The 12,944-nt window shown below is 50.6% G+C and overlaps 4 protein-coding genes and 2 non-coding genes across 6 annotated transcripts; 2 read left to right on the plus strand and 4 right to left on the minus strand.

Moving 5' to 3' along the window:
* Positions 1-191: 191 nt before the first annotated feature.
* On the minus strand, positions 192-329 carry LRP88_01765. Its single transcript has one exon. It is a non-coding gene; the product is annotated as a tRNA-OTHER (tRNA).
* A 91-nt stretch (positions 330-420) lies between these two features.
* Positions 421-559, minus strand: LRP88_01766. Its single transcript has one exon. It is a non-coding gene; the product is annotated as a tRNA-OTHER (tRNA).
* A 1,579-nt stretch (positions 560-2,138) lies between these two features.
* On the minus strand, positions 2,139-2,774 carry LRP88_01767 (uncharacterized protein; the record flags this gene model as incomplete). The annotated part of the gene is made up of 1 exon (XM_083238441.1): positions 2,139-2,774. The coding sequence occupies one exon, from the start codon at positions 2,772-2,774 to the stop codon at positions 2,139-2,141; it is 636 nt and encodes a 211-aa protein (XP_083105549.1).
* Positions 2,775-4,112: 1,338 nt separating this feature from the next.
* LRP88_01768 (uncharacterized protein) lies at positions 4,113-8,011 on the plus strand (the record flags this gene model as incomplete). The annotated part of the gene is made up of 3 exons (XM_083238442.1): positions 4,113-5,374; positions 5,431-5,731; positions 5,783-8,011. 3 exons carry the CDS (start codon positions 4,113-4,115, stop codon positions 8,009-8,011), a joined length of 3,792 nt encoding a protein of 1,263 aa, XP_083105550.1.
* A 1,681-nt stretch (positions 8,012-9,692) lies between these two features.
* On the minus strand, positions 9,693-10,035 carry LRP88_01769 (uncharacterized protein; the record flags this gene model as incomplete). Its single annotated transcript, XM_083238443.1, has 2 exons — positions 9,693-9,887; positions 9,946-10,035. The coding sequence occupies 2 exons, from the start codon at positions 10,033-10,035 to the stop codon at positions 9,693-9,695; spliced, it is 285 nt and encodes a 94-aa protein (XP_083105551.1).
* Positions 10,036-10,488: 453 nt separating this feature from the next.
* Positions 10,489-12,828, plus strand: LRP88_01770 (uncharacterized protein; the record flags this gene model as incomplete). The annotated part of the gene is made up of 2 exons (XM_083238444.1): positions 10,489-11,149; positions 11,207-12,828. 2 exons carry the CDS (start codon positions 10,489-10,491, stop codon positions 12,826-12,828), a joined length of 2,283 nt encoding a protein of 760 aa, XP_083105552.1.
* Positions 12,829-12,944: the final 116 nt, after the last annotated feature.

Raw genomic sequence — 12,944 nt, forward strand, 5'->3', positions numbered from 1 at the left:
ATATAAAATTATAATTGACTGCCTGGTTCAGGACCAGTAATTGGCCCAAAATCAACAATGCGGTCTTTTCTCTCTTCACTGCCAAGCAAGTAGACATCCGCCCACCGACCTCCAAGGATTCGGGGTGAAACTATGGAACAAAAAGACAATCTACCCTGGCCAAGGGCAAAAAAGAAACAGATGATCGGAGATGAGGGACAAGGGATTTGAACCCTTAACCTTCAGGAGATCCCAGTGCACTGGAATCTGACTATGAGGGGAGTTAGTTGAGTGATTTATGAGATGGGACCCATTTGATGCTTACCGCGCTACCGTTGCGCCAGCCCCCCTTCGATGACTAACTTGACTTCGAGAGCCGTTAAGAACCCGTCGCTTCATCAATAGGCAAAAGATGCAAAAAAAGAAAGAGTTGTAAGGAGATGAGGGACAAGGGATTTGAACCCTTAACCTTCAGGAGATTCCGGTGTACTGGAATCTGACTAATGAGGGAATTAGTAACATGTTGGAGGAGATGGATCACCTGAAGTGACTTACCGCGCTACCGTTGCGCCAGCCCCCCTTGGGTTGGTTGCACTGGGCCTTCAGTTGTCGGTTCATGAGTCGTGGGAATTCTGGTTGCGGAGACAGTGTGGGTTTAGCTGGTGGTGAAGTGGCATCATCAACAATCCTATTCCTTGTCGAACTTTCATCTCGTTAGGTGTTTGCATATTAGTCTTGCTAAGTCGCCATGTGTATTCTATTCTAAGTTGCCATTATCTTCATCGGTAGACTCATTATGAAGCTAGAAACCCATTGGACTCTATGATAAATAATTACGTAGAAAACTCTGTGAAATTGGTTCCTCTCTAGGGTAGGTAGGAAAATGTTTTCCCCTTTGTCTCCCATCATCTTCTCCACTGCCACGCCCAAGCCACTGATGGAGATCCAATTTTATCACGCACATCTCTGTGTCTGTGCCCTGCCCATAACCCACCGATATGGTCCCGTCGTTTCTTTACTATTATGTGTGTTATCTCCCTACTAGCCACTAGACCCACCCCTTTATGCATATTTCCTTCCCTGGAGAACCCTACCTGCTGCCTCCTGCTCATTCTTCTCTGCCGAACTCAGTTGCGAAATAATTCTGGCGCCTACTCTGTTATCAGAGAGCCTCGACTCGACCTCTTCTACGGTGAAGTTCAATCGCACCCGCGTGCGGAGTTCCCCGGACAGCCCTGCACCAGACAGAATACCCAAAGTCCTGGCATCAATGCTCGCAAGGATTGACGTAAGGCCAAAGTTGCTAGTGACGGGCGTGGAGTACAGATAGACATTGACAAGCCACATTGCCGTGCTCAGAAGTGGTAGAGTGGCAAACACCATGTATAAGCCAACTTTCGCTCGCACGGCGTCTCGTTTAATGCTTATGATCTCATGGGAAGTGTTGTATGAAACCTCACTTACGAACGGTATTTCCGGGGTGTGAATATAGTCCCCCTGAAGCATGTGTTTCCACCGATTTTGATGAATAGCTGCAACTGTCATGGCAGACAACGGAACCGTCCAGGGATCATTTGTCTTCTTTGGCCACACCTCAAAAATACCGAATGGTACGGCATCCACAAAGGCCTTCACTTGAAAGTTGGGGTTAGAAGGTAGCATCGACGTCTTGATTATCCGAGCCTGATTGATCTTGCAGTTTGCGGAGAGAAGATGGACTTCGCCAGGAACAATTTCCCATGTTGCCGAGCATGGAACGCGGTAGACGTCGAAAATCATCGCGAATATTGACTTGCGGAAGGCTGTGACTTCTGGCTCAGCCCAGTCGAAGTAATCCTCAATCCAAAGTTCCGACTCACGCTCCGGGTCGGTATTCCAATAGCCTCCGATGGCGGCCCAGACCGTTGGATCGAGGCCAGAAGCAAATACCATACGCCATTTTCGATGTGATGTCATCGTTGTGGTTCTGCTCATGTAGGTCTTCCAGAAATAGTCGCTGCGGAGTAATTCTGGAGTAGATGAATTATACCTGGCAAGCGTGCCGCGTATCTTGGCTGACAGGATCATGCTTTCGCTGACCCCCAACTTGCTTTGCACCTTTTCCAAGATAGTTGAGTTGGGCATATCGAGCAGGACAACATCTTCGTTTCCGAGAAGGACTATGTTGTACCCATATGGCTTTGGCAGGGGCTCGGCTGGGTAAGGCTTGCTCGCTTAAAGGCTGACATGGTGTCGATCAGGGAGTAGGACTGTTGGGTGCCTTCAACTAACGGCCGGCTGAAAGCTCCGTATTTAACAATTGACCTATCAGTGACGGTGTTCATGACACTTCCTCCCGAAAAGGTTTTGTAAGAGGCACTGAGGACGAGTGGCAGGGCGGAAAGAATAAGGATAGCGACGCGGCACACCAAGTCGCTCTTTGGAATGAAGATGGATGATCCGAGGATGGCTTCGAGGTTTTGTAGGGCCGAGCTCCCCCATCTAATCTCCACGCTAACGAGGAAGCGAGTCGCGATTCTCTTGTTGCACATGGTCATGATGGAGATGAGAAAGCCCAGGGCGACGATTTGTGAGTTGAAGCCGAGCGTCCAAGCGAGGGGGAAGGATGGCGCGACAACAATGAAGCAGAGGGCACAGCATAGGTAGGAAACCATCAAAGCCAGAACATCGATGGTGTTCCATGAACTCTTTTTGGTTGGTACGCCGTACGAGAGTTCCGGAGCAGAGTCCAAATCTGCGGCTTGAACAAAGCCCGTTCTTGGTCTCTGGTCAAGAGGGACATACTCGGGCCCCATGGCCTAAGGGTGTATAAAGGTGAAGAAGGGACAACAGCTGAATGGATAAACAACGTGGCGACTTCGACAGCTGAGTAGCTCATTCCTATTTTTCGTGGTAGCTTAGTGGTATATAAATACACCCGAGTCTGAGATATTAGATTACACCAACACCTCCTCACCTTTATAGCTCCAACGCGGCAGAGAGAACCGGAATCGAAACATCCAATAATATTTTTTACGAAACGAGCTTGCAGCTTTCAAGTGCCACACTTTGACACCACGATAGCCCATACGGTCAGGTAAGGTTGTTTGCGTAGAACCGTTACACATCTAGATAGTGAGGACAAAGAGATGCAGTGTGACAAGCCGACAACGACGGGTCCTACACTTTGCACCACGTAAACCAAATGCCAGCACAGCCACCATCGACCGCTCTGCCGTGGATGCCAGGCTACTATTGAGTGTTGTTGGCGTTGGCGCCTGACCAACCAACGCCTATGGAGAGAGCTGTGGCGCGAGACGTACGCAATCAAGCTGGGACAAGAGAAGATAATTGAAAAGCACCCCTACAGAAGGTTTCTGGCTGTATTGAAGCTGATTGATTGGCCATTTTATGCCGTGGTAGAAATTGACACAAACGCCATCTGAAACCAGATACGAGATGTGTTGCTGCAACCGGTGTGCAACGCATAGACAGCTCAGTCCTACTTGATCTTAGCCTCGGTGATTACGTTGAGGGCCGCAGCGGCATCGAAATCCTTGTCTTGCATCGGACAACGTAAGTGGATGAAGTTCTTGGCGGTCGATGGGAACATGGGGAAGTTTCGATGAAAAGTCTCTACTCTGAATGTTCTCTACCTACACTAGGCTAGGTTTTGATATGAGGTCCAGAAGCATTCTACTATTAACTGAATGGATACGGTACGAAGAACCCCAAAACTATCACGATGCGCTGATAGCAAAGGTATTTGGGAAATAATTGCTATAACCTATAAACCGTTTCTCTTTTTGGGTATGAGCGAGACAAGGCTCATGGATATTCCTCTGATAAGAAAATACGAGAGAACAACTTCAGGTCGGTTGTGGGTACGTGGCAGTGCATGTTGTGTAACCGCAATTTCTAGAGCCTGCTTTAGTTTTAAAGAGCCGGGTTTCTCGTCAGCCCAGCTGTGCCAAGGGCTGAATTGTTTGTGGCTGAATTCGAAAACGAGGCCCCCGAAGACGCGTCCTTACAGCCTGATATCCTGCTGTACCCCTCTTTGCCTGCCGACTGTACACCAACATCACCGTCACCAACACCACCAATAACACACCGAAGGACAAAAGCTTTAACATCCGAGTTGTTGAAAGCCAACAATGACGGAAGAATCCGACTCCAATATCTGGGACTCACGTTTCGACGATGGCACCGTCACGACACCCGTCGCGGCGGCCGACTCTGTATCCAGAGCTAGCACTGAAGCGGGGGACCTCTTGCGGGATGTCATGATGGTCGTTAGGAACGGACTCCCTCATGTCGCTCACGAATTCTTGCGTTTGGATAGTCATCTTGGCCAAGGAACCAGCTTTGAAGTCAGCAAGGAGATCTACAGCAACCCAATCGGAGAGCAGCCTCACTTCGTCGCGGTCAAACGCCTCGTCATGAGACGTGAGACGGATGCTCTAGAAGAGTCTGCTAGAGAACTGAGAGCAGAGTCTAGGCGACTCGTCAACGTTAAGCGAGAAGTGCGCGTGCTCACCCACCCCAAGCTCCGATCCCATCCTTGCCTTGTCTCGGCTATTGCCTGGGGATGGACCCCCCACACGGGTGGTAGTAAGAGGCCTTACTTGGTGATGAGCTACTCTATGAATGGTACTCTGAGCCATTTTGCTCAAAAAAGGAGCCTCAATCTCATCGAGAGACGGTTTCTCGCCCTTGATGTTGCCATGGGCATCCGCGCACTCCACGACTGCAACATTGTCCACGGAGACGTCAAGCCAGACAACGTCCTTGTCTACGACTACAGTACAAGGATTGAGGAGCATGAGCGCCACTACCAGGCAAAGCTTGCCGACTTTGGGTCTGCCTTGTTCCAAGAGGATCCGAGCCACGAACAAGCCGTGTATCTCGGTACCCCAAAATACAACGCCCCTGAGATCCGCGGTCTGCAAAGAGACCAAGACGAGGACAAACATGATGGCTTAATTCCTCTTTTCAACCGGTTCAAGGCTGCAGATTGCTACTCGTTTGGTCTTCTGCTGTGGGAGACTATCAACCGCGGAAAATCCTTCATCGATACAGAGAAACCGCTTGAAGAACTTGAAGACATGTTTTGGGAGAAAGAAAACGCCATCTTGGAGAAGGCGACGGAATTCTTCAATGGCTGGAAAACTACCTTTGAGGTGCTTGATAACGAGGAATCTGAGTCGAGGATTGGAGTGTTCCCCTCGAATCCAACCCGCTTGGAGATGCAAGGGTTGTTGAACGAGCGTCGTGCTCACCTTGATCCGATTGATGCACCGCCAGATGAGGAATCACTCGAAGCCTTGAAGAACACAGTGTCGCTATGCCTGCAGGATAGCATATGGAGTCGAGGCAACATGCATCAGATCGTCGAGGCTCTCGCCGAGGGAGTAAGGTAACGTCGTGATTCTTCGCTATCGACATACACGTGCTTACTTGATTTGACAACAGCGACCTCCTTCCTCCAGGAGGAAGCACAACCCTAAAGGTTCTGCCTCGGCCTCGAGAAGTCAACGGCTCTAGCCCATTTCTCGAACCTGGCTACGAGAAGATTAGGAGCATAACCCCCGACGAGGGTCCATACGCTCGGCTCCTTCGCCTAGAAAAAACGTCTGAACATCTCCGGGTGGTGCCGATGGACGCTCCAGCCGACCCTTCCCTGCAAGTTGCCAGGTTACCGCCAGTCAAGCGTGTAGGAACGTTGGTTTTGACACCTCAGACCCATTGCTATGGACTAGAAGATATGTTTCGTGTGAGTATATCATATTAGGCATAGAACAAGCGGGCATTGACATCGGCTCAGGCCTCTCTTAACAGGCAGCCACCTTGGGAAAATCAGTGCGCAGCATTTGAGTTCCTCCAGCACGCGATCGAGATGGAGAAGGATGAAGACAGCAGAGCACAGGCTTACCTGCAGTTGGCCATCATGTACTTGATTGGATACGGAGTTGCCGACGACAGTTCGAAAGTACTGCAGCATCTTGAACTAGCGAGTGAGCACAACGAGGTTGCCAGAGCGATTCTCGGGAGAGTCCGCGCGGCCCTGGAACCTGAAGAAGACCAGGAACACGAGATAGACGAGGAGCCAGCCCATATCACCTACAGGAACCCAGACATGTTCCTCGATGGCGCCATTGAGCGTAGTGGCAAAGAGGATGAACAGTTTTTAACCCTCGGCTCTATCAAGATCCAGTCCTTTGAGATCTTCTCCAGATTGGTCAAAAAGGGGAGGAAGTACGAGCCTCCTGAGCTATCCGATGCATTCACAGATGCTTGCAGGGATGGCCACTTGGACGCTGCAATGCTGCTCGCCCAGCACTGTACCGACATCTATACCATCGACACTGAGAAGCCCAACCCGTTCCATTGGTTGATCATGTTTAGCCAGGAGGAGGCTATCAAGGTGCTTGAGACAGTTGCATCCTCCCAGACGAAAGAGACGGAGAAGAAATTTCACCTCAAAGCCATATGCTCCTTGCTGAATGCTGAGCACGACATGACCGTCCTCCTTCCCCACCGCTGTCTCGAGCTTCGAGGCACACCTCTTCACTGGGCAATCATGGCAGGCTACAAGGACCTTGTGAAGGCCTTTCTCCGTCTTGGAGCTGATGTCAACAAGAGAACAAATTCACGAACAACCCAACATCAGGATGGCTACCGAGAACATCATCCCAGTTTCAGTCCACTCGATGTTGCAGCAGCCTGCCACTTCCCGCAGATTGTCAGACTGCTTCTCGACAAGGGAAGTGAGGTCTCTGGTGGAGACTTCCACTGGTCGTTTTCGCCATTCCATATGCTCGGGTATCATACGTTTCCCTTTGCGAGGTACATGAGTCACGGCAGGCACTATCGGGCTGCTCTACGGGAGACAATCAAAGCGCTCCGTGGCGCGGGAGTGGATATCAATGGTCTCGATTCCGAGGGCGAGACACCGCTCTTAGTTGCGGTGAAGAACATGGACCTCGAGCCATACATTCTTGAGGAGTTGCTTTCATCCGGAGCTACGACTGGAAATATGGACGACGGGAAAGAAGGCAATATTGCCACTTCGGCCATCATGTGCTGTGGACACCGGCGTTTCTCGGCCTGGAAGATACCCCTCCTTCTGCCGCTGGTTCGAGACATCAACTCCTTCAAGCCAGGCCCGAGGAGTCTGAATGCGCTGCATTACTGTGCCTTTTTTGATGCAGTCCGGGCTGCCGAGGAGTTGCTCTGTTGGCCACAAACCGATATTGGCGCATTGAATGCCTCTGGTGATATGACGGCCATGTCTCTAGCGGCACAGAGAGGCTGTCTGGATGTGCTAGCCCTGCTGATTAAGAATGGTGCCGACATTGAGAAAGGGGATGCAATGGCTAGTGCCATCTGCTTTGGAAATATTGAAGCAGTCAAGATACTCCTTGACGCTGGGGCTGGCATTTACTTCACCTTGAACAGTGGTACTGAGATGACTATCCTGAAGTATGCGGTCTGCAGAGGTTCCGAAAGACCATCCTATGTCAGGAAATGTCTAGCGCTATGCCCCCAGCTCCACGAGAAAGACATCCTAGATGACCAAGACGATAGTGGTTGGACCGCCCTGCATAAAGCCACATACTTTGGTGACGTTGAAGGTGTCAAGGCCCTTCTCAGTGCGGGTGCGGACCCGACAAAGATCTCCGCTGTCGACGAGACACCCCTTGACCTGGCAACCCTGACATTCCAGGAATTCACGGATCCTGAGTCACGAGAGTTTATACGACAAAACCATCCGCGCATCCGAAGAGACATTGAAGCGTTGGATGCAGCAGCAGGTGACTTCCATGACAGGGTCAAACGGATCGAGATGGGCATGGTGGACCGCCTTGACGAAGTCGTCGAACTGCTCCGAGAGGCAGAACTTGAACAGCAAGCCGGAGGATCCGTTTCACGGCCGAAGAGAAAGATCGTTAGGAAACCCAGGGTTGGACCATTTGTAGACCCAGAGATGCCGAATCTATCACGAGATGAGTTCCTAGACTTGCTCTATGCCGATACGAAAAACCCCGAGTAGTTTCAAGAGGTACATCTTTTGTTTAGACGCTCATTTCATGTTGTTGTTTTCAATAACGTCTCACTCGGCCCCAATATCAAAGAACACGATAATAAACACATGCTCATTTCATATGTACTGCTACTCATTTGGCAAGCTTCCTACAAAGACCACCATGACCGCGCAGTATGCTGCCGTAGCTGAAAAGATCTCGTAGTTGCGGGACGATGTTAACCAACAGAGAGCAGAAGAAAAGACCCCAGTAAAGGCAGCAATGACCCCAAGTCTCGTTGGAACTGCTTTGACGACATATAGTATCCCAATGGGGATCACGAGGGTGGCCACGGCGAAGAGGGTGGTTAACGCTCGTGAGACGGCTACGACTTTAGACTGCTTGATGAACTGGATCTGAGGATCCTCCGACTTCGGGTTGGAGTCCTGTTTACGTAGTTAGCTTTGGAATGAAAGACGTGGGGAATTTATGAATCGAAATTCCTCGTATAGCCAGTGGCGAAGCTTCACTGACCTTGCATAAACTGGACACGCCGGCGTATCTCCCAAGAAAAGTCTCCAGACCTCCTTTTTCTACAGAGTGCTTCGCTCGTCTGAGATCACTCCAGTCGTTGAGAAAAATTGACTCCGCAAAGGCCACTGGCTTCTTCCCGTCCATCCAGTTCGCAACACTCTGAATCTCTGACTCTTCCGGCTCGGGGCGCTCGAGATGAGTGTAGAATGCGGCGAGTAAATCGTCTACACAACCTTAGCCAATTGAGCTCAGAGGATAAGCCTCTCGTTGGGCTTGATTTGCTTACCATACTCCTTAAGCTTCTCTTCTATCTTTCCCAACAGTTCCTGCCGTTCTTTATTCGCTTCGCGGCGTCTATTCGTCGTAAGAAGATATGGGCTGGTTTGACTTTGCGATAGGTCCAGTTGATCCAACTTCTGCTCAAGTTCTATCAAGTCGTCTTGTTTGTGAAGTAAAACACGAGTGTGTAAACGAGTGAAGCATCGGAATATTGTGAAATCTGGGTCGCTGCTAAGGAATGCTGATAACGAAGGATAGCCACGGGGGAATGATTCAACTAGATGATAGATTAGGATATGAAATACTCCAGACATAGTCCTTGTAGACGATGTGGAATACGTACTTTGTGGCGGATTTGTCGTAAAAGATGGACCGGGAATATCGTGCTGTGATTGATATCTCACAATTGCTATCCAAATGTCAGACCTGTCAAGGCTATTTCAACCACTTACAACAGCAAGAGTGAGTTAAATTTTGCAGTGTGTTCCTTACGTCTTTGTCTGCTAACAAATTGCTGCTGCTGTACCTGAGAAGCCGTCGCGCCGGTCGAGGCTCCTGATGCTGTTGAGGCTCTGGATGATGTCGTTGCCGTCATGTCGTTTGATCTCAAGGTGAACTCGCAATCTTAAGAGTTTGCCAAGGAGAAAATCAACAGCTTTGATATTCTTCTATGAGCGATAAGATGTAATTTCCATTGCCAGATTGTTCACCGTAATCTTGAGTCTTGAAACAATAGCTCAGCCATCGTTAGGTACGCCTGATCTTGGTGGAATGTGCGGATTTCAAGGCCCCCTCAATCATGCACTGCATCCCATTGGTGCCGCAGACCCAGCGGCCTCCATAACACAGGCCGTAGAAGCCTGGCTGCGCCCCCCTGTATCCCCGGCCTGCAGCAAATCAAGAGCTTATCACCCGCAGACTGGTCTCGGGTACCGCCACCGGATGCCTCTGGCCATTATCCAATCGCTGGAGCTGGTACGTGGCATTCTCAAAGTCGTTGGAGACGATCACGTACGGCCCAGCAGGCTGCTGGCGTCCAGCGATCTGGAGGTAGACGGTCTCGCCGACTTGGTAGAGTGGCTCACGGGGCCACTACAGGGGGTTCAGCTGGGGTCAGTCGCATATCTCTAACCGTTATTGCCTCACTTACGTCGGCTTTGGTTCCATATTGATCAACGCGAGAGCGATAGCGTCCTTTCGCGTTCTCCGAGAAGCCTGTCTGAGGCTGAGCGCGTGTCAGCTAAGAAGGAACTGTAGGAAGTAGAGTGCGTTTGCCTCTTCGTCTTCAGAGGAGTCTTCAGGCCTTGTTCGGCGACGTGGGTTATCAGGCTCCGACATGGTCACGAATCTTGGACTTTACAAAACACTGGGAAAAGGCGACAGCATTGGACATAGGACTTTGGACGAATTACCGCAGGCTATATACTTGCGGGGTCGCTGTTCGCCAGGCTCTGGTCGGGCAATCTCGCCGGTTGGCGATAACCCTCCCTGTTGGTGGCTGCTGAGAGAAGAGGAAACAACAATTCAGCCGCCCCCGCGTGATAGGTAGGCCTTGTTGCAGTGTGCGTTACACAGCATAGCAAATACGTTTATCCGAAGGCTCAGCTCGTGTGCCTCCTTTGCGTGATTTTGGTTACTTGCCAGACTCTTTTCTATTTGTGCGTGATAAAGTTGTTCCACGGAAGCCAGTCAAATGAGCGATGCCGATATTGTTCAGTCTTTTAAGAGCGGCATTGAGCCGGGGTTGCGCGACCCATACACGCAAGTCAACGTCCTACTTATCCACTGGGAGAAAAATGACCTGAATCGTGTGGAAAAGGAAGTCCAAGAGCTCCGAGCAGTGTTTGAAGAGACCTACAAGTATAATAGTGTCGTCTTTCGCATCCCCACGGACAAGTCGTGCCGCAAACGGCTCAACCAGGAGATTATCGGATTCGTCGAGAACCAGTCTCAGCGAGACAGCTTGATCATCATCTACTATGCGGGTCACTGCGGCCCTGGCAAGCACGGTCAAGCTGAGTGGACGGCCTTTGAAGACAAGAACGAGCCCGCGCTGTCTTGGAATGAAGGGCAGCAGTTACTCTTCTCAGCCCCAGGCGACGTACTGCTGATCCTGGACTGTTGTCACGCGTCACTCATAGCTGTGGGATCTAAAGATGAGGGTAGTCGATTCGAGCTGATCGCGGCTTCGGCCACGGCCAAGGACCGTCAGAATGCCGAAACTACCATGACACCTGTCCCAGGGCCGCACTCCTTCACAAGAATACTTACTAGGCTTCTAAAAAAGCATGCTTCTGAAGGCATCTCGTCCGAGAATCTGTGTTCGGAAATAAGGGAGGATGGAAAGATCACAGGTATGTATCCATAACTAATGTGCAAGAACCATAGGGGCTGACGCTTGAGATTGCTAGTGACGCCTGTCTTTCACAATTTTGCCCGGGAATCCCCAACAAACATTCGACTGCAGCCCGTCAACCAGGAACAAGGGTTCATACAAAAACCTTCCGGTTACCTCCTATTCAGGGCATCTCTCTCAGGCGATGTGACGGGCACCCAGATCGCCGAGTGGTTGAAGAGTGCGGCCCCAAGCCACGTCACGGCTGTCAGTATCGAGGCTGTCGTTAGTCGAGCCCGTCGCATACAAGAAGCGTTCCCCAAGGGATCAGCCTTTGAGAAATTGTCTGAGGCAGCCAGAGATGAGATACTATGGAGTATGCGAGGGTTGAACACCACCATGGCGGAGGCCGCAGATCGGGCCAGCCACTCTACTCCGATCCCGACTAGCGAGAAAGCGGAGGCCGTTCAACAGTCATGGGACCGTCTAAAGGAGAATGTGTCTAGAGTCAGCACTGCCATTGAGACCCCTTTCCTGCTTGAGGATAATGCAAGCAGAGGCTCAAAGTTGCCCCAAGATTCTATCAAGGACGACGAGTTTCCCTCGATTTTGGAAGCCGCCGACGTGGACTCTGCGCTTCTGCTTCGCGAGGCGATTCGCAACGAAGATCCATGCCTCCACACCATCGAAATAAGCCGCGAAGAAATCGTCTTCAAAACACCAAGGCACCGAGGAGGTCCCGGCAGCAAGTTAAACCAGAACCGCTTCAAGTACGGCACAGTAGCCGGCCAAACCGTCATCATGGAGACGTACATGTACAAAGAGGCAAGCGACCACAGCGGTGAACCTCAACCACAGACACTACGCCAAGCACAGCGAATAACTGGACTACTGTGCCATCCTAAGCGAAAGGGGTTTCACATCCTTCCTTGTGTCGGATTCTTCAGGAACCGCCGTGCAAAGGAGCTAGGTCTCGCGTTCATGCTACCGCCGACGTTTGACTCTGGTGACGGTGGCGGTGTTGTGACACTTATCGAGATGTACAAGATGCACAAGATCGTTCCTCTTGGTCATCGTGTACACCTTGCCTGGGCGTTAACTACTGCCATTGAGCATTTCCATCGTGTGGGATGGGTGCATAAGGGCATCCGGAGCAACAACATTGCCTTTATTGCCACTTCAAATATTTCGCTAGTTAAGGAGTCATCAGATGAGAACGAAGAAGACGCACATTCTTCTCGCCTTGGGAAATTTGATCTCAGCAACCCTCTACTCTTTGGTTTCGAATATTCTCGAGCTGGAGATGAAGCCACTTATCTCGAAGAGGATCATTCGCAAGCTAACAACCTCTACCGTATCCCGGAGCGATGGGGTAAGCCAACAGCAAGGTTTGAAAAGAGTCATGACGTGTACTCGCTGGGTGTGGTCTTGTTTGAAATTGCACTCTGGAAGGATGTTGGTTCAGCCCTGAAGTCATACCTGGACAAAGGACGAGTGATTTCCTCAGAGGTGGCTCAACTCTTGATGGACAAGTGTGTCAAAATGTTGCCGCATCAGGTAGGTGCAGTATTTGCGCGCTGCATCTTGACCTGTTTGGACTTTGGGAGTAAAACGAAAGGTTTGAACGAGTACGAAACACAGAGATGCTTCCAGAAGAATGTCGTTGAGCCAATGGGGAGGGCAGTGGGAAGGATCTAAAGTGCATCTAGAGGTTCAGTTGCTCAATACCAAGACTTTTACATAAAAAAAAAGATCCTATGCTCTTCTTTTCTTTCTAGCCCGCTTCAGCAGTGCCTTCTAGTCAGCGCGCACAT

The sequence above is a fragment of the Fusarium phalaenopsidis genome (assembly GCF_050370095.1).
Source record: "Fusarium phalaenopsidis strain FUZ10S chromosome Unknown contig_32282, whole genome shotgun sequence".
In the NCBI taxonomy this organism is placed as follows: Eukaryota; Fungi; Ascomycota; class Sordariomycetes; order Hypocreales; family Nectriaceae; genus Fusarium; species Fusarium phalaenopsidis.